We start from the raw sequence: 21491 nt of genomic DNA, 5'->3' as shown, positions 1-21491 counted from the left end.
ACTATTGTTGATTACCTAATTCTAGAAAAAGCTAAGTACAGTTGGATTCAGAATAAAACCTTGAAATATTATAAAATATATTTACCCTTTCCATGACCACTCAGAAACTGATCCAAATAAATCTTTTCTTTTAAGCTTTGCTGTTTTTCCCTTTCTACCAGTCAAGAGATAGTGAATAATATAATTATTTATTAATCCCACGCATTTGCTTTTTATGTGATTTATGAGGAGAAAAATCATTAAATGAGATTATTGGCACAGAGGTTCCTTTGATTATGGTTTTGACTGGGAAGTTCCTATTTGCCCAAGATGAAGCCTGTTCAGGTGAACACTGTGCGAAAAATAAAAAATAACAGCCATTCTTCCCAAAGGCAAGAGAAATGTAAAATTGCTTTTGGAAGTAAAATCAAATTAAATGTTTTATATGCAAGATGAGCGAGTTAAGTTGTTCAACTTTAAACAATTTAGATAGTGGGTTTTTTTGGATTCTAGCTGTAATACCTACAAATATGATTAATGATAAAGATATATTAACAAAGAACTGAATTTCAAAAGAACAACAGGTTTTCATGTATAGTTTTGCTTTAATTTGTTATTGCAACTGCTGATTCGTTTGAACTCCTGGGTGTTTTTCGGGGAAAATAGCAAATACTGAAATTTGTACTATTACTATTTGGAATAGCTTTACATATTTTAATTGTACATTTTAAAAAATATCATTCTGTTTTCAATGTATTTGATTCATGAAATCTTCCTCAAAAAGAGATTCAAATTAATTGGCATTGTTCAAAAAATGTTTACCTAATATATTCAGTATTTAAATAAGAGGCGGAGGGGGACTGCAAGTCAGATTGAAACGTCAGGGTATGAAACTTCATCTACCCAGTATCTTGTTAACTATGTGCTGTCTCTGGAGAACAAACCCGAGAAGTTAAGGGCAAAGTTGCAGTATTAGAGGGAACTGAGGGATTGCTCTGTTTCATGGAGATATGGCTGACCTCAAACATGCCGGACACGTCACTAAGACCTAAGGGCTTTTCGACACACTGGGTGGACTGGACTGTTGATTTGAAAAGGGAAAAACGTGAGGGGCGGGGGGGGGGGGGGGGTGCTGCATTTGATGATTAACTCTTCGTGGTGTTCTGACATCGCAGCCTTGGACCATAAACCATAAGACATAGGAGCAGAATTAGGCCATTTGATCCATTGAGTCTGCCCTGCCATTCCATCATGGCTGATTTAATCTCCTTCTTAACCCATTCTTCTCCCTCTTCCCGTAATCTTTGATTTCCTGACTAATCAAGAAGCTATTAACCTCCACTTAATATATGACTTGGATTTCACAGCTGTCAGTGGCAATAAATCCCATGATTCACCATTGTCTGGCTAAAGAAATTCCTCCTCATCTCTGTTCTAGATGGATGTCCTTCTCTTCCAAGGCTGTGTACTCTGGTCATAGACTCCCCGCTATAGGAAACATTCTTTCACATCCACTGTGTTTAGTCCTGTCAATATTTGATAGGTTTCAATGAGATACCTGCTCATTCTTCTAAATTCCAGCAAGTACAGGCCCAGAGCCATCAAACACTCCTCAAATATTACCCCTTTCATTCCTAGAGTCATTCTCCTGAACCTCCTCTGGACACTCTCCAATGCCAGCATATCTTTTCATAGATAAGTAGTCCAATACTGCTCACAAAAGTGCAAGTGTGGTCTGACCAAAGCCTTATGAAGCCTCAGCATTACATCCTTGTTTTTATACTCTAGTCCTCTCAAAATGAATGCTAACATTGCATTTGCCTTCCTTACCACTGACTCAACCAGTCTTATCGTATTCTTACCTCTCCAACCTAGAACCTGTAATGATTAAATGCCAACTGTTCTACTTAGCAAGAGAGTTCTCCTCCATGATACTGACCACAATTTATGTACATACTGCCAAAGACTGATTGATATTAAATGTGCACTCGATATATGGAGTGCAGTGACAAGCAAACAAGAAACAGCCTAATGCGACGCCTTTCAAATCATTGCTGAGAACTTCAATCAGGCTTGTTTGAAGAAATCTCTATCCAGTTATCATCCACATACCACCGGCAGCACCAGGGGTCCCAACACTGCACTTTGCTACTTTACCGTAAGGAGCGCTTTCCTTTCGATCCTTATAGACTGCTTTTCGGGAAATCTGCCCATCTGGTTGCCCCCCTCTTACCTGCATATCAGCAGAGGCTGAAGGGTAAGGCTCTAGAAGTACGGACAGTGCAGAAATAATGGGAGGCAGAGGAAGGACTTTAGGACTGCTTCAAGTCAGTGGATTGGGCCATGTTCAAGAACTCATCAGAAGATCTGATTGAATTGACTTTATAAAGTCACTGGTGGACAAGTGTGTCCCCACAAAGTCACTTAAGGTCTTCCCTAACCAGAAGCTCTGGATAAACCAAGAGATCTGCAATATGCTGATCGGTGGTGCTCAGGTCTGGCGACCAAACAAAGTACAAGAGATATAGATACAACCTCCAGAAAGCTATCTCGCGTGCAAACTAGCAATTCTGGATCAAACTGGGATCTCAGAAGAACGTTCGACTGCTGTTGCAATGCTGAACTTCCTACAAGGTGAAAAGAAATGACATATGTGACAACAAGGGTTTTCTCCCAGATAAGGTTAATGTATTTTATGGTCACTTTAGCCAACAAAACATGGAGGCACCTACACATCCTCCCACAGCCCCTGATGACCCTGGATTTCAGACACTGAGGTTCAATAACTATCGCCCAGTGGCACTTGTATCCACAATGATGAAGTGTTTTGAGAAGCTGGTATTGAAGCATATCAGCTCCTGTCTGAGTGGTGACTTGGATCCACTCCAATTTGTCTACCGAAGCGACAAGTCTACAGTAGATGCTAGTTTGTTGGCTCTTCACACAACCCTGGGACTTCGGAACAGCAAAGGTGCATACATGAGAATGTTCTTTATTGATTACAGCTCAGCATTTAATACCATCCTCCCCTCAAAACTAATCAGTAAACTCCAAGCCTGGGCCTCAATACTCCCTTGTGCAATTAGACCCTAGATTTCCTCACTTGGAGACCCCAGTCAGTTTGAATTGGCATAATCTCCATCAGCACAGATGCACTACAGGGACATGTGCTCTACTTGGTTCACACTTTTGACTGTGAGGCTAAGTACAGCTCCAAGACCATATTCAAGTTCTTTGATGACACTACTGTTGTGGGCCATATCAAAGGTTCATTTATTATCAAAGTATGTATCCCTATACAACTCTGAAATTTATATTTCAAAAGGTGGTGATGAACCAGCAAATGGGGGGGAGGAGGTGGGAGGAGATTGAAAATTTGGACTGAGTGGTGTTGTAAAAACAACCTCTCACTCAGCGAGGGCAAAACCAAGGAACTGATTGTAGACTTCAAGAGAGGGAAACCAGAGGTTCATGAGCCAGTAATCATCGAAGGAACAGAGGTGGAGCGAGTCAGCAGCTTGAAATTCCTGGCTGTCACAATCTCAGAGGACCTGTCCTGCATCCACCATATAAATTTAATTGCAAAGAAAGTACAGCAACACCTCTATGGCATGACATCAAAAACCTTGACAAATTCTATAGATGTGTGGTGGATAGTTTATTGACTGGTTCATCACGGCCTGGTATGGGAACAACAATGCCTTTGAACAGAAAATCCTGCAAAAAGTAGTGAATTCAGCCCTGTACTTCATGGGTAAAGTCCTCTCAACCAGTGAGCACATCTACATGAAATGTTGTTGTAGAAAAGCAGCATCCATCATCAAAGATCCTCACCACCCAGGCTATGCTCTTTTCTCACAATTTCCATCAGGTAGAAGATACAAGTGCCTCGGGACTTGCACTATCAGATTCAAGAACAGTTACTACCCCTCAACCATCTGGCTCTTGAACAAAAGTGGTTAGCTACACTCATTCCATTTCTGGTGTTCCCACAATGAGTGCTGTCACTTTAAGGAGTCTTTAGTTTGTTATTTCATGCTTTTGTTATTTATTGCTATTTATTCATATTTGCATTTGCACAGCTTGTTGTTCATTGATCATGTTTACAGTTACTGTTCTATAGATTTGCCGAGTATGTCTGCAAGGAAAAAAATCTAAGGGTTGTATGTGGTGACATGCATGTATTCTGATAATAAATTTTACTTTGAATCTTGAATTTGAAAATATGGAGGTACCTTCATGAGCTAATTCCCACAACCCTTGACAACCTTGGATTTCAGACTCCTAAGGCCAACGTGAGGGAATCCTTCAGGAGGATGAACCCACAGAAAGCATCTAGCCTGGATGGGTGCCTGGATGAGTACTGATGACCTGTGCTAATCAACAGGCTGGAGTGTTCACTGATATTTTTAACCTCTTGCTTCGCCAGTTTGACGTACCCACCTGCTTCAAGCAGGTTTCAATTAAACTGGTGCCAAAGAAGAACATCGTAACCTACCTAAATGACTATCATCCAGTAGCACTTACATCCACTGTGATGAAGTGCTTTGAGAGGTCAGCGATAAAGCATTTCAACTCCTGCCTGAGGAATTACTTGGATCCACTCTTGATCCTCTACCGTCATAACAGGTCAACAGCCAATGTCAGTTCATTGGCTCGTCACTCAACCCTGGAGCATCTGGACAGTGAAGATGCATACATCAGGATGCTCTTTATCGACTACAGCTTGGCATTCAATACTATCATCCCCTCAAAACTAATGAATAAGCTCCAAGGCATTGGCCTTAATACCTTCTTGGGCAATTGGATCCTCAGTTTCAGTTCAGATTGGCGACAACATCTCCTCCACAATTCACATCAGCAGAGGTGGACCACGAGGCTGAGTGCTTAGCCCCCTGCTGTGCTCACTTTATACTTATGACTGCGAGGCTAAGCACAGCTCCAATGCCATATTTAAATTTGCTGTGACACCACTGTTGTTGGCTGGATCAAAGATGGTGATAAATCAGCATATAGGAGGGAGATTGGAAATCTGGCTGAGTAATGCCATATCAACCTTTCACAACCCTATCTACCTGTGACAGTACTATGAAGGAATTATGGATTTGTATTCCCAGATCTCTATTCTACTCCATTCCTCAGTGCCCTCTATTCACTGTATAAGTCCTACCCTGGTTTGTCTTCCCAGAGTGCACTTGTCTACATTAAATTCTATTCACCTCCTCCCCCATTTCCATTCTGGACCTCAACAGTCCTTTCAGGTGAGGAAACACTTCAGTGGCGAATCATCGACTGTATGTGGTGCTCCCGAGTTGGCTTCCTCTACATTGGTGAGATCCAGTGGAAATTGGTGTGGGGGGGGGGGGGTGGAACCTTTTCGTGCATTGCCTCTCCATCCACAAAAAATGGTATTTCTCAGTCGTCAGTCATTTTAAATTCCTATCCCCATTCCCATTCTGACATGCCAGTCCTCTTATGCCACGATGAAGCCACTCTCAGGGTAGAGAATGCCTCATGCTCTGTCTATGTAGCCTCCAACCCGATGGCATGAACATCAATTTCTCCTTACGGTAATTTTTTTTCTCTCTTCCATTCTCCACTTTGGCTCCCCCTTACCAATTCTCTTCTCCTCACCTGCTTATCACCTGGTGCCCCTCCTCCTTCCCTTTCTCCCTTAGTCCACTCTCCTCTCCTGTCAGATTCCTTCTTCTCCAGTCCCTTACCTTTTCCACATATCACCTTCCAGCTTGTCCTCCATCTCCTCCCCATTCTTCTGGCTTCTCCCTCCTTCCCATCCAGTCCTGATAAAGGTTCTTGGCCTGAAACATGGACTATTTATTCATTTCCATAGATGCTACCTGACCTGTTGAGTTCCTCCGGCATTTTGGGTATGTTGCTCTGGGTTCCAGCATCTGCAGAATCTCTTGTGTTTAAATTCCATTTGGCACCTTTCTACCTTTACTGAGTAAGTCCTAGGACAGGGCTGGGACCTAACCCAGATACTTATCTTCCCTCCTTTGTTATGTCCTCCAGTCCTGACCCAGGCCCATGGTTTCACCCTTCATACCAAATGCATGATCTTCAGCTAACTCCCCCAATCAACTGATCTCCCAACTCGTTGACCCTTGTCACTCTACTGAAAAGCTCCAATCAGTTCAATCAACATCAAGCAACAGCCCCTCCCCTCCACATGGCACCTGATTTCTCCCTGACACCAAAAGCAGACCCTGATTCACCAGCCCTAACCAGACACAGTCACAGTGCCTTCCCATCTGATACAGAGTTACTAATGTATTCTTCCAATTGCAGTTGTGCGGTTATTAAAAGTTCAATGTATGAAATTAGTTGTTAAACTATATCCCGTACAATACCCCACACATGTCAATAGGCTGAATGGCAGCTCATGCTGGAACAGTTTTGTAATTCTATAGAAAAATCCTTTTGTTAGATGTGTGGGTTATGCCCAAAGAATTAAAATGGCTAGAGTCGCTTAGCACTTTAGTGTAAGAGCATTAATTAGGTACGTCAAAAATCAGACTTGCAGAAAGAAAACTGCCAGTATTTACAAGATATCTACCAGAAAACACAATAATAGCTCCATACTATTTGATGAACTCCTGGTAATCCCGACCTTTGTCTGCTCCTGAGAGCAAGGAACCCTGTCTAATGGGCACCAGGACATACCATCTTTAATTACCCAGAAATTAACGTAAGACTGCAAATGAAGTTAGAATCTGATGCACCCTCAATGTAGTAACAATCATATTACAAAATAAAGAGGTATTTACTTTAAGTACAAATACAAACAACACATACATACATTTATACATCCCCATTATCAAAGAAATCAAATATTCTGAAGTGTATGGTGGGACAGTCACCTCAAAGCCAGCCTGAGAGCACCAGCTCTGTTTAGGACACATTATAAGGATATACTGGGGAAGGCATCGAAACATGTACCCTCAGCGCAATGACAACAGAATTAGAAGGCAGTGTTGGTGTGTGTAAGGAGTGAGTGCTCTCCATCAGATATTTCCATCTTCGTGTATATACTGCCAGCACATCACCTGATTGCTGGCAAAGTCTTCAACATGGGAAGCAGGGTATATTAAGCTACAGTGAAAGCAACTGGTGAAACCTTCTGAGGAAGGCTGTTGTGATTAAGGAGTATTGACGATTGAAGACAGATCCAGAAAGTGGAGCTCAACTCTGATGAAATGAATAATTACTTTGCTCTGTATATGCCTCAGATTGTCATTAATTAATTAACTAGCCATTCATCAATTATTATAACAGATTAAGTAGTTATTTGCCTCACCGCTCTTTGTGGAGTGTTGCTGTGTGTAAGTCGACAGCTTGGTTTGCCTGCAAAAAGTTGACTGCATTCCAAATATAATTTGTGTGAAGTGCTTTGCAGAATTTAGCAGACGTTCTGGGCTGTAGTAAAAACACAAGTTGTTTGCTGGAAGTGCAGTTAATTTAGGTTCCTGTATTTGAGGTTTTCATGGTATCATACGTATGCTCAGGGAATAGCAGTGCAGATTCACTAAGCTATGACCCGATTGAGACTTTGTCTACTCTGCAGAGTGAGGCTGCAAAATGAATTACTGAAGCTTATGCTGAAAGCAGACTTTATGTTAACATATACTAGCTAATGGATGAATGAGGCAATAAAAACAGAGAAAGACGGTGGCCATTCAGCAGCACTTCCTACCCAAGTGGAGAATAAATGCCAACAGAGGAACTGAGCCTATTGCTGTGCTGTATTTTCTGTGTAATTCTACATACTGTACTCATCATAGTATTAAATTCCCTCATAAAATTACTTATTGTTCAAATCAAGTATAATCTCATTCCAATGAATTCCTCTCTGACCTCCTCCTAAACCGGGGGCCCCCAACTTGGAGTCCATGCACCCATAAGACCATAATGCATAGGAGCAGAATTAGGCCATTCTGCCCATCGAGTCTGCTCCACCATTCTATCATGGCTAATCCTGGATCTCACTCAACCCCATACACCTGAGTTTGTACCATATCCTTTGATGCCTTGGCTGATCAGGAAACTATCAATTTCTGCCTTAAAGTACTCCCAAGGACTTAGCCTCAACCACAGTCTGTGGCAGAGCATTCCACAGATTCACTACTCTCTTGCTAAAAAAAATTACTCCTTACCTCTGTTCTAAAAGGTTACCCCTCAGTCTTGAGGCTGTGCCCTCCAGTTCTGGATACCCCCACCATAGGAAACATCCTCTCCATATCCACCCTATTTAGTCCTTTCAATTCCTTAGTTAATGGGGAGGGTCCATGGCATCAAAAAGGTTGGGAACCCCTGTTCTAAACCTAGTCTTCTAATTCCTGATATACATTTCAACCTTACCATATTTAGGGTTCTCCAGGACTTCCTTCGTAATCAATCCATCACCTTTGTCATTGGGTCTCAATGTCTCCATGAACAACCGAAAATATGTTGATTGTTGGAAAAAGGCAGCAGCATTGATCATGACCTGTCAGAGCATCATATCTCCTATTCTTTCCCCACAGAGACAGCGGTGAATATTGGTTACTCATGCAACATGTTAACAGATGACATGAATGAGATATTCATAATATCCGGCCGCACTGTTCTCGAAGTCCATAAAGAAATCCGGTAAACAAATACTAATTATTTTTATGTGACACACTTCATTCGGATTTATTACGTAGCCTTTTTAAAAGAAATGGCATATTTTATAATTATGGTTGGCATTGTTTCTGTTTATTTTTCATCATTTTTCCCAAAATGTATCCCATAAACTTAAAACGGAAAATAACAGAAAACATATGCTAAACAGGTACTGGTCCCATCAGACTCTGAACAAGCAACTTGTTAGCTTGATCAGGTAATCAAGCAGTCACACGTTTGGAAGAAAACTCAAGCTGCACAATAACTGCAGAACCCACTGATCAGGAGTAGAAGACACTCATCCTGAACTCTGAGGAACTGGTTAAGAAGAGGATATGACACATCTTGTGTGTTCATTGTGTTGGAAGGGACGCCCAACACAATGGGTGCCCGCTCTCACAAGATATTGGGTACTCAGTGGCTGATGCCACTGAACCGATTAGAGTAACTACAGCAGAATTTGTAACAGACATGTCTCTTACTGAGGCAGTGCTCCACTCTAACATGTGCCAAAAAATAGTTTGAGTTGCTGACAGACCTATCGTCTCTGGTCTCAATGATGCTCTCTTTGTTGGAAGAACATGTGCTGGCAAATATTTGTAGAAAGTGACCCTATGATCCAATAGACTTGCAAAGTTCTTAGTAAAGCAAACAAAACAAATTCCATTTCCCCCTATTACCCACAATTCAGCATCTAATTCAAATATATATTTTCACTTACAAGAGCCACTGGCCTTGACCTCAGTTATTTCTGTTTGAAAAGCTAATGTACTGAAAATGTCTGAATCTGTCCTTTTCAATTATGTCTTTAAATTGACCTTCTTCTGAAAAGTCATTCGATTCATGTCATTAAAAATACTCTGATATTTCACAGGTCGTCTCAATTTCTTCCATTCCGTTTCCCACTATCTGTACCTAAACTCCATCCCCATTCTAACCACGGTGAAAATGTAGGATTCTATGCAGTCTAGTCTACCTATAATTTACAAAAGGCTTCATGTGAAATTTATTATAAGTGAAGAACATTTGCCTTAAGCTAAATTCCACAGGAAAGACGTAAAAACTGTGAACACCAGTAAAATGCCATAGTGGTGACATTTTCTCTGAAGTGCATTGTGGTATTTTAAGTGGAAATAAATGACTGTTGTGCTCAGTAATCTTTATGGGCCTAATACTACTTGAATGAGTCTCTGCAGAAGTTCAAGGGAAAAGCATAAACATCCATAGTAAGTTATAAGGGACCGCTGCTCCGGATATTTCAAGTCTGAAGCCAACATCTGAAATTTGCTGTATTAGCTATTTGAATATGCTTCATAGAACTAGTCGGTTCAAAGCAACACACACAAAATGTTGGAGGAACTCAGCAGGTCAGGCAGCATCTATGGAATTGAATATACAATCGACATTTTGAGCCAAGACCCTTCCTCAGGACTGGAAAGGAAGGGAGAATATACTAGAATAAAAAGGTGGAGGGGGGAGGGGAAGGAGGATAGCTGGGAGGTGATAGGTGAAGCCAGGTAGTTGGGAAAGGTCAAGGACTGAAGAGGAAGGAACTGATAGGGGAGGAGAGTGGACTGTAGGAGAAAGAGGAGGAGGAGGGGATAGGCAGATGAGAAGAGTTAAGAGGCCAGAGTGGGAAAGAGAAGAAGAGGGAAGGAGGAAATAAAGATTTTTACCGGAAGGAGAAATCAATGTTCATGACATCAGGTTGGAGGCTGCCCAGATAAAATATGCAGTTTTGCCCCCTCATCGTGGCACAAGAGTGGGCCATGGACTAACATGTCAGAACAGGAATGAGAATAGGAATGAATGCGGTTGGCCACCGGGAGATCCTGTTTTTGGCGGACGGAGTAGAAGTGATTGAGAGAGCGGTCCGCATGTGATGATGGGCCTCACCAAAGTGGAGGAGACCATGTTGTGAGCTCTGGATACAACAGGTGACCCTCATGAATTCACAGGTGAAGTAAGGCCTTCTGCTGGAAGGGTTGTTTGGGGCTCTGAATGAAGGTGAGGGAGGAGGTGAATAGGCAGACATAGCACTTTGGCCTCTTGCAGGAATAATTGCCAGGGAAATTTAGGGTTTTTTTTGTTGTCCTTTGTGAAGCTAGAGGAAGTGCAAGCTCTCATCTCCTGACAGGGTCCAGTTTGTATTGTAAATGTACTGAAGTTTAGAATTGCCAACTAGTCTTTTTATAACACTGACCAGAATATCTGGGGTAGAGTGCAAATCAGAGTTTCATATACAATTATAAAGTACTTATAAAGAATTTACCTTGCATTCTAGGACAGCAAGAGAGCAAATGATGGGGAAGCCTATTTGCAATGGACACGCTTTCTCTGAAAAGAATGTGACTTCAGTTGTTGAAGAAACTGTTATGGGAGACTTCGCATTGATTATTAACGGGCACAGTTTAGTAAGTGTAAAGTGTGTCATGAGGATTTATATGCAAGTCCTTTAGCATACAAGTAATTTAATGCTGAAAATGGAGACAAGGAAATTATCTGGGTCATCATCCAATAATGCTGAATTCTTCTCAGCTAAAATAACAAGGGTGTGATAATTGGTTTTAGCCTTTGGATTAAGGAAGAAGTTGGTCAAGTTTCCTATCCTGACTGCCGTACTGACTCTGTCAAGTGCTTGTTTGGATTTGAGTAAAAACATTTACATCAGTTGTTTAAAAAATAACCTTCTCCTTCCCTTTTCTTTGCCAGTGTAATGCTGCTTGTTGGCAATGTGAATATATAGGTTTCTAAGTAAAATACAGAAGGGCAACTGGTAAGGAACCGGAACCCCTGAAAGCCGTCAATGCAATCAGGAGAGGACTTTGAGGAACACTCACTAGTTAATGAGCAAACAATCCCCACTGCTGCCTGAAGGGAATTTGCACGTTCTCCCTGTGACCCTGTCGGTTTCCTCTGGGTGCTCAGGTTTTCTCCCACAGTCCAAATACACACCAGTTGGTTGGTTAGTCAGTCTCTGTAAATTGTCCCATGATTAGGCTAGGATTAAATCGAGGAACTGCTGAGCGGTGTGGCTCAAAGAGCTGGAATAGCCTGTTCCACACTGTATCTCAATAAATATTTAAATTGGCCTACAAATTAAATTACCTGTGCATGTGTGAGGAACTGTGCAAATTGTAGTTCAGTAGGACAGTATAACAATTAATATTTACTGACCAAGGCACATTGAAGGTGGGAGTGAGGGATAGAGGCTGGCAGGTGGTTGTTGGAACCTGATGAGGAGATGATGACAAAATGGAACAGGATTGGGAGAAAGAGAACTGGGTAGAGAGGTATGTGCATGTGGGGAGAGAGCAGTGGCATGAGAGCTAACTAAAATTGAAAAATATAGTGTTCTTATCAAACAGAATACGAACTGTTGTTTTTCCAGTTTGATCATCTGAACAAGAACTGTTCTACGTAGCCAACAGAAAGACAGGCATAGCTGGGGGCCATGCAAGTGCCATGGCTGTACCTTGATGTGTAAACTTCTCTAAAAGGCTGGACAGTTCGATTAAGGTCTATTAAAGTCCATAATTGAAGTAAAGAATGTTTTTTTTTCATCCTTTTTCTGTTGATATTTTTCTATGTAAAATCAAAAAATACACCATACCTCAAAATGAGCTGTTCAGACCATGCAGCATTGTGCCAGCTCTTTAGCTGTAACCATGTGTTGTGTTATTACTTCCAGCTGTAAAAAAACTAAACAATTTGGCTTCATTTCTTGTATCGATGTTGTAACAGGCGCACGCACTGGAAGCAGAGATGAAGCAAGAGTTCCTTGAGTTAGCCTGCCTGTGCAGGACGGTAATTTGCTGCCGAGTCACTCCATTACAGAAGGCTCAGGTAGTCGAGCTGGTCAAAATGTCCAAGAAAGCTGTCACCTTGTCAATAGGCGATGGAGCCAATGACGTCAGCATGATTAAAAGTAAGCTAAGTCACCATGCTACTCCAATTCTCCAGTCAGGAAGACAGACATTTCTTTTCTTTCCATTTTATTACTGTCAGTTTATTTAATGCATTTAAGACGGTTTCCAACAATTCTGCAGTTACGATCGCCACCTTTGAAGAAAAGATGTGAATGTGTTGGAGGGGCTGTAAAGGAATTTGCAAAGGTGTTGCTATGACTGGAAGTAGTAGCTGTGAAGAAAGATTGGATAAGCTGGGGTTGATTACTGTGAAATAGAAGAGGTGGAGGAAAACATAACTAAGCCGTATAATATGAAGAGCCTAGGAAGTGTAAATAGGAGGGGCCTCATTCTTTTAGCACACAGATAAAGGAATGACATAAAGAAAGAATATAGGGAAAATAAATAAGCATATTATTACCTAGAGCAAGTAATAGCCTGGATCTCACTCTCTGAAAACGGTGATGGATACAGGCACTCCCATCACAGTTCAATAATACTTAGATTTGCACTTGAAGAGCCCTGATTGTCAGATTGTAGACATAGTGCCAGAAGTTGGATTTAAAGTAACTCCTTTTCAACCTGCATGAATGAAATGGACCAAATAGTCACTGCCTTTTGTCAGAATTTTTCTACAATATATGAGATGTTTGCAACTCAAAGCAATGAGCAATGATGAGAGGAGGTCACCTGATCAGCTTGTTCTGAAGCTCTCATCCTTCCTGTCCACCACAGATTAAATAACTGTTATGTGGCAATTGGACCAAATGTTGAGGGACCCCATGTTTTTATGGTAGGCAATCTAATAAGTTGTTTATAAAGACTTCCATCAGCTCAGCGGAAAAAAATAGGTAAATCAATTTTAACAAAAAAAAATTTTGCCTAATAGGGATGCATTTATTCTGTAAGCTTTTCAAGTACTTTGCTTATAGTGAAAGATTTAAAATGTATAACATGTAATATGTTGATACCAATGTAATGACTCGTCAATACCAGAGAATTTGTTTATCCTTTCCTGTTAAAATTCAGTTTTGGAAATAACCCAGGTATTTTTTTAATAGTCAAATCTCTATTCTTTCCCAAAATGTGCCAGGCACTGAATATGTCCCCTTTGCCCACAGCTGCCCACATAGGAGTTGGCATCAGTGGCCAGGAAGGCATGCAGGCTGTTCTGGCTAGTGACTATTCGATTGGACAGTTCAGATATCTTCAAAGGCTTCTGTTGGTCCATGGGAGATGGTCCTATCTAAGGATGTGCAAGTTCCTCTATTACTTCTTCTACAAGAACTTTGCATTCACGCTTGTTCACTTCTGGTTTGGTTTCTTCTGTGGCTTCTCTGCACAGGTTAGTAGTTGAACATTTTCCTTAAATCCCCAGGGTCAATGTATCTACCTATTGCTGAGCAAGATTATAAGCTTTTGACATGTGCTATTGACAGGATGCCAAGGAGATGAATAGCATCTATTTAGGAGACATATCAATGAACTTTTTTTGCTTTTCAAAGATTTGGCAGTATACGTTATGGTTTTTCACTAAGAAAGCCCAGCCCTTGTCTGTCCCAGAAAGCCCTCGCCCTTGTAAGTTGTCAAGTAAAATTGGATTGGAGTGGTAGGCACAAGTAAGAGAGAGCTGGGTGCAAGGGTGGAGAGAGTTGAGGACAAGAAGAATTATTAGACAAGTCATGAGCTAGAGCCAGTTGAGTTAGTTGGGTGAGTGAGTAGAAGGAGAGTTCAACCAGCAAGTTGGTTGAGGCTTGGAAATGGAGTTTGGTGGAAGGGGCCAAAGCAAGTCTCAGTTTTTGGGAGATTGTTGTTTGGAAAGGAGTCAGGAGATTGGCAAGTTAATCTGTTTGGTAGGATTTGGGGTAGAAATCAGATAATTGGTAGATGGGGGTCATTGGATTGGGTTGAAGTCAAGAGGTCAGTAGTCAAGGTAGGGTGGTTTTGAACAAAGTAGTTGATCAGTAGTCTGATGGCCAAGAATTAGTGATAGATTAAAGGCTGACCAAGCGTGTCTAATACCACCAGGTTTGAGAGTGGGAACTCAAGAGAGAGTCCCCAAGCATTTTACTTAATGGGGCCCTTCCTGAGGTGATTTTCCAAATCCAAACTCTCAGAATGAAACCCTGAGGAAATCTGCAGGCTTTATGCATTTCACAGAAAGTATCCAGGTTTTTCATTGTTCTGTTTTTCATTGAAGATGAATCAGCAAGTACATGTAGAATAACAAGATGTCTGGGCAAGTTAATTTTATATGTGTTTGAAAATGTATGAGATTCATTTTCCAATTTTATAAATTGGGAAGTGAGGCAACCAATTCCAGTTATGTCACAATGTAAACAAAATTAATTTACTTCTGACATTCTAAAGTTACAATAAATGTTAACAAATGAAGAAATACCTCATGCATTTCAACTACCTTTAAATTCATTAAGTACTCTTAAACACAGTGGAAACATTTATAAACTTGGCATGCATTTATTGGCATGTGTGTATGTTGATAGCTTTCTTTGTTTTTGCAGACTGTTTATGATCAATGGTTCATTACCCTGTACAACATAGTTTATACTTCCCTTCCTGTTCTGGCCATGGGTATATTTGATCAGGTAAGGTAACTTATAAAGGTGTTTAAATGTGTCTGCCCTGAACCACCAGGTTCCAGATCATTTATCATCCTTCAACTATCAGGCACATGAACAAGTGTGGATAACTTCACTCATCTCAGCGCTGAATGGATTCCTCAACCTATTCTCAGAATTCAAGTTCTCAGTATTTTATTCATTTAATTACTGATACTATTTTTTGTATATGTATAGTTTATCTTCTTTTGCACACTGCTTGTTTGTCAGTCTCTGTTTATGTGTAGTTTTTTATTGATTCTGTTGTACTTATTTGCTTTACTGCGAATGCCTGCAAGAGAATGAATCTCAGGGTAGTATATGGTGATGTACATAATCTTTGATAGTACATTTACTTAGAACTTGGAATAGTATTGCAGAATTCTTCTGTTTTTTAGCTATTTATTCCCTTAGAACTTTTCTGAGATTAGGGGCCTATTTGAGGCTAGATTCAAATGAACTCTCACAACACAACTGGACAGAATACTAAGTAGAGCTTTTTAAATAACCCAGGGTTATTTCACTGAAATTAATATCTAACTTAGGAAAGTATTAAGTTAACTACAACCATGTTCCAGGCAGCATTAAAGATCATTCTGCTCTGAACCTGTGTTTCTATACTCAAATTTTAGATCAATACTAATTTTTTTCAGTGCTGTGGTAACTTCTATTATAATTGTGCCGCGGGAACCTAATAACTTCTTGCTGAATTCTGAACTTATCAGTAATTTATGTTCTAAGTCCCCAGAATGAAGGATGAAATAAAAATAGAAAATACTGCAATCATTTCAGATCCTAAATTCTTCATCACACAAAGGTTCTAGAGTTCAAAGTAAAATTTGTTATCAGACTACAATCACGTCACTGCATACAACCCTGAGATTCTTTTACCTGCAGACATACTTAGCAAATCTATAGAACAGTAACTGTAAACAAGATCAATGAACAACAAACTGTGAAAATACAAATAGAAACAAATAACAAGAGCATGAAGTAACAAGATAAAGAGTCTTCAAAGTGAAACCATTGGTTGTGGGAACACCAGAAATATAAGTTATCCCTTTTGTTCAAGAGCCTGATGGTTGAGGGGGTTATACAGTTTCTGTGACCTGTAAGATTAATTATTTCTCTTTCCACAGATGGTGCTTGACCAGCTAAGTGTTTATAAAAGTTCAAAACAAATTTATTATCAAAGTGTATATTTATATACACTTTGTATATTTATTTATATATGTGTGTGTGTTTTATATATATATATATATATGTCACTAAATGCAACCCCGATTCATTTTCTTGTAAGCTTACTTGATAAATCCATAGAATAATCACCAGAGCAGAATCAATGAAAGACCGCACCAACTTGACCGTTCAACCAATGTGCAAAAGACAACATACTATGCAAATAAAAAATAAATAAATATTGAGAACATGAGATGAAGGGTCCTTAAAAGTGAGTCCATTGGTTGTGGGAGCATATCAATAATGGGGCAAATGAAGTTGCGTGAGGTTATCTCCTTTGGTTCAAGAACCCGATGGTTGAAGGATAATAATTGTTCTTGAACCGGCTGGTGTGAGTCCCAAGGCTCCTGTACCTTCTTCCTGATGGCAACAGCAAAAAAAGAGAGCATGATCTGGGTGGTGGGGGACCCTGATGATGGATGCTGCTATCCTAAGGCAGCCTTTAGTGCAGTAGTTCTCAGTTTTTATTTCAGATTTTTAGCATTTGCAGTTTATTTTGATATTCAAAAGAAGAAGGAGGCTACCTAAGTTAATCTATTTTAACACATTTAGAACTAAAAATAGGAATACGTTCCTCTGTCCATTTTAAGAAGGGTGAACAATTTATACAAGGTCCACCACACAGACTAAACCAGACAGAGATGAAACAGAGTTAACAGTCAAGCTTGCATTATTTCTTCTCATGGTATGTTCAATGACTAGATTTACAAGGAACATGACACATTCAAAGTTTTCCTTTATGATGATTATATTTGGTAGAAGAATCTGTACTGTTATGATTTTACATTCCAGTTTGAATGATTTCACTATAGAGTATATTGGAGATCAAATAGTGAATTCTTGCCAATTTTCTAAAAATTCTCTTGTTTCCCCAAAACTAAGCCAAGTTCAAGAAATTTATGTGACTCCTCACCAAAGTACTTCACCATTGTCCATATATATTGTACATTTCAAACTAAAGGATCAACTGTTTTCTTCCAGCTCTCTTTGAAGAAATTATTTTTGCAGGGGTATGGTTCTTTAGGGACAGGCCACTGATCAGTATTCTACTGAGATGGCCATCCTTGGTGTGTGAGCTTAGGTGCCAAGTGCTAACAAACTATTTTATGAAAAGAACATCATAAAAAAGCTTGAATGGCGCCTTGCCTAGTATCCACTCCCTTCTGGTCTCTGATGGAGTCCAACATGCCTTGCTTGATAGATTCAGCCGCTAAAGTGAACACGTATGCTGCTAAGATAAACTAGTGACTTACACATAATGACCACTTTATAAGCCAGATCTATACACCTACTGTTAATGCAAATATCTAATCAGCCAATCACGTGGCAGAAACTCAATGCGTGAAAGCATGCAGACATGTTCAAGAGGTTCAGTTGTTATTCAGACCAAACATTAGAATGGGGAAGAAATGTGATCTGAACAATTTTGACCATAGAATGATTGTTGGTGCCAGACTGGGTGGTTTGAGTATCTCAGAAACTGCTGATCTCCTGGGATTTTCACACACAACAGTCTCAAGAGTTTACAGAGAATGAAGCAAAGAAACAAAAAAAAAAATCCCATGAGCGGCAGTTCTGTGGGTGAAAGTACATTGTTAGTGAGAGAGGTCAAAGGAGAATGGCCAGACTGGTTCAAGTTGACAAGAGATGATGGTAATTCAGATTCAGATAACCATGGTTTACAACAGTGATGTGCAGAAGAGCACCGCTGAATGCACATGTCAAATCTTGAAGTGGATGGGCTACAGCAGCAGAAGACCTTGAACATTGGTTACTTTACATGAACATGTAAGACCATGAACACTGGCCATTTTATGTGGTTCAGGCCACTGAGTGTAGCTCCTGGCTGAAACTAGTTCCTTGTTGATCTCTGCATAACTAAGTACAGTAGCTTCCTTTTAAATGCATCATAATTGTCAGGGATTCATTAATTATGAGCTAAATATAGCATCTGTTTCCAGTCAAAATATCTGTCATTTTTGCAACAATGTTCTTTTTTCCTTTGTGAAGAACTCACCTTTGTGATTTTTCTCTCTCTAATTGTTTCTCCAAAGGATGTCAATGAACAGAGGAGTTTGGAATACACAAGACTCTATGAACCTGGACAACTTAATCTGCTTTTCAATAAGCGGGAGTTCTTTATCTGTATAGTTCATGGGGTCTACACCTCTATAGTCCTCTTCTTTGTCCCATATGGTGCATTTTTTGATGCAACAAGAGACGATGGGCAACATTTGTCGGATTATCAGTCTTTTGCTGTTACCGTGGCAACATCTCTGGTGATTGTGGTCAGCGTGCAAGTAAGTTCAGGTTTCAAAATGTCTGGGCAGGATGTAGTTTTTGGTATCTTGATGCCACTACTGTTTTCTCGTCTGATTTGATTACAGCCATTGAGCACAAATCATATTTTCTTAAGTTTGAGAACAAAGACCAGCATTTCTGTAGTGTACTTAATGAATTTATAAAAAAGTGTACTTTCTTAAGATGTGGTAGTAAAGAAGTGGCAAGCTGATGTTAAAGAAAGATGACAAAAGCCCATTTTTCCACTAACCTTGATAAAATTACAAAGCTTAAAATTCAAACTCAGTCACAGAATGTTAATAACTAAGCATGCATGCCATCAACAGGAATATTCTGTTCCAGAAAATGAATAGTCTTCATTGTTTTCATTTTCTTTAAATATATTTCTACTTAGACAAAAGTTTCTTAGTACCAGAGGCACCTCATATACGCGATATAAAATTGCACTTCAATTAATTCTGTATAAAGTCATGTTCATACAATTTTCAGATGGTACCCAGTCTTTGGGTTTTCAAATTAGCATTTCTTTGATGTGATTGACAGCCACAAAAAAGGGAGAAAATGATTCTATTAATTCTGATTAAATGGGTGAATTGCCCAGGTTTTTAATTCCCATCCACAGTTGTTAGGGAGGTGCCATGTAATCCTGATCAATTTAATACTCCCTGGCTCATCTGCAGCATCTGGTGTCACAAAATAGGGCTAATCTTCCCTTCAGTAACAGTCAAAACCAAGAGGAAATGAACACAGTCATCTAAATCTGACCTGGTAGATAAACGAGAAGCATGGATAATCATATTATTTTTATCCATGGTAGGGGTATCCAAAAAGAAAAGAGGGCATAGGTTTAAGCTGAGACGAAGGATTCTTTGAGGGGATTTGAAGAGTAAGTTTATTTTACACAGGGGGCGATGGATATCTGGAATGCGATACCAGTGGTGGAATCAGACAGTTACAACACTTAAGAGACACTTAAATAGGCAAGACATAGAAGGATATGGCCTTAATGCAGAGAAATGGAAATAAAGGTTGGTTTAAAAGTAGTGGGAGGACAGGATCACTTCTGCACTGTAAGACTAAAATGTATTATGTAAAAGAGCTGCAGCTACTAAAAGATTGTGTTATTTATTTATTGATGCATATTTGAACGCCAGTGGACAATGAAGTAGAATAATCATCGGTTTATTCGTTGTAAGTTTTTAAGAGAAAGATAATGATCAATTTTAAGTGGCCACATTTGAATTTAGTTTGTTTTGGTTGGCAAATTGGTTCTCATTTAGCTTCCGACAGTGATTGCAATGGTGGCATTTGTAAAAGAAATATATATAAAATATATAAAGCATTTATGATTTTTATGTAGATGACATAATATGTTGCTATTTTTTTCCATTATAGTGGTTGTGGAGTTAATGGATTTGATGCTTACTGAGAGAAGAGTGGGGCAAAATTTGATGTAGCACTTAGCTGAACAATGCTGTTGTGGTCACTCAATTTCCAACAGGACTAACAGTCTTCAAATGAATGTTATCATTCAGGCAATGTATTTATGAAAGGCACTCAAATTGTTGGCCACAAGAGCATATTATGTCATGAGCTAAGAATTCAGACTGCTTCCACCTGACGATAAGTATCCGGGTGGAACTGGATTTAGGCTATGTTTTCTATTAAAAATTTGCCAAGGTTAAATTGCCTGTTAATCTATTGTCAGGGGTGCTGAAAGATGGAGTACTTTGCTCAAATTTGACAGCCAACATCAGCACTAAGCAGTCTGAGGTCAATTCTTAATAGGATTATTCAACAGCATATATATTTAATATAGAGAGGCAATCAAATCAATTTCAAAATCTATAACTAGTAAGAATGATGAAGCATGATCAGTTGGCCTGTACAAACAGTGACCTCCAGAAACAGACACCTGCCAGAAAATCCTGATATATTGATAGACTGAAATAACTCATATTGTAATCGATACAAAATATACCTTGAAATCATGGACACCCACAAATTATGAACTGTGGACAGCTGTTAATATATCATATCCTTTTGCAACTGAAAACACAATAATGTGTTTTTGAGGCAACAAGTGGGGAAGTGAAAAGGTGTTGCTATATTGAAGATATGTTTACCCGATGTTCAAAGCAGGCAGACAGATAACTCTGCAATTGTAATGTGCTGAAGCCTAGTGTCACAAGGGGAAGCAGGTAGAGCAAGGGCAGCTTCATTCTCATGTCGAGAAGGAAGTTTCTTCAACTGTGAGATCAATGTCTGGATAGTCCAGAGGTGGCAACCCTGTGGCACGCATGCACATCAAAAAATGTAGCTGGCATGCAGCATGCAGTCTTTAAACCCACCCATAATAAAAAAGATACATCATGATTATCTTTACTGCCAAGTGAAGCAGTGAATGACTTTTTTACAATCTGAGAGCAGTAAGATGTTATCACCAGAAATGTCTTATACTGGCTTGGTACCAGCCCGCAGACCTGCTGTACATATCAGTATTTGGAAAGTTAATGGTTGAGCCAGTTGGCATTGGCTTCACTCTGCTTATTTTTATTCCTTTTATTTGTGAGTGAATGCTGGATATTCAGTGATAATAATGGTAAATACTGCTTGTACATAGTTTAGCAGCTTCATCAATTTTATGTTACAATTGTCCTTTTAAAAGATTAATATTAATAATATTTGAACATGCTTTCTAAAATGCTTCTTTATTTCAATTTTGACCCTATTATACTTTTATTAATAGTAGAACAATAAGCACATAAAAATAAACAGGATT

The 21491-nt window shown here is 39.6% G+C and overlaps 1 protein-coding gene across 11 annotated transcripts in view; it reads left to right on the top strand.

Annotated features, from left to right (window-relative positions):
- Window positions 1-21491, top strand: part of atp8b4 (ATPase phospholipid transporting 8B4) — a 302360-nt gene that overhangs the window by 261875 nt on the left and 18994 nt on the right. For all 11 annotated transcript variants that reach the window (XM_059952733.1, XM_059952732.1, XM_059952731.1 and 8 more), the window contains 6 exons: window positions 8523-8628; window positions 10928-11057; window positions 12388-12571; window positions 13673-13896; window positions 15074-15157; window positions 18463-18708. In XM_059952733.1, coding sequence (XP_059808716.1) covers window positions 8523-8628; window positions 10928-11057; window positions 12388-12571; window positions 13673-13896; window positions 15074-15157; window positions 18463-18708 — 974 coding nt within the window. The remainder of the gene's footprint in view (window positions 1-8522; window positions 8629-10927; window positions 11058-12387; window positions 12572-13672; window positions 13897-15073; window positions 15158-18462; window positions 18709-21491) is intronic.

The sequence above is a fragment of the Hypanus sabinus genome, chromosome 28 (genome assembly GCF_030144855.1).
Source record: "Hypanus sabinus isolate sHypSab1 chromosome 28, sHypSab1.hap1, whole genome shotgun sequence".
Taxonomy (NCBI): Eukaryota; Metazoa; Chordata; class Chondrichthyes; order Myliobatiformes; family Dasyatidae; genus Hypanus; species Hypanus sabinus.
This window is presented reverse-complemented; position numbering and strand designations above follow the sequence as displayed.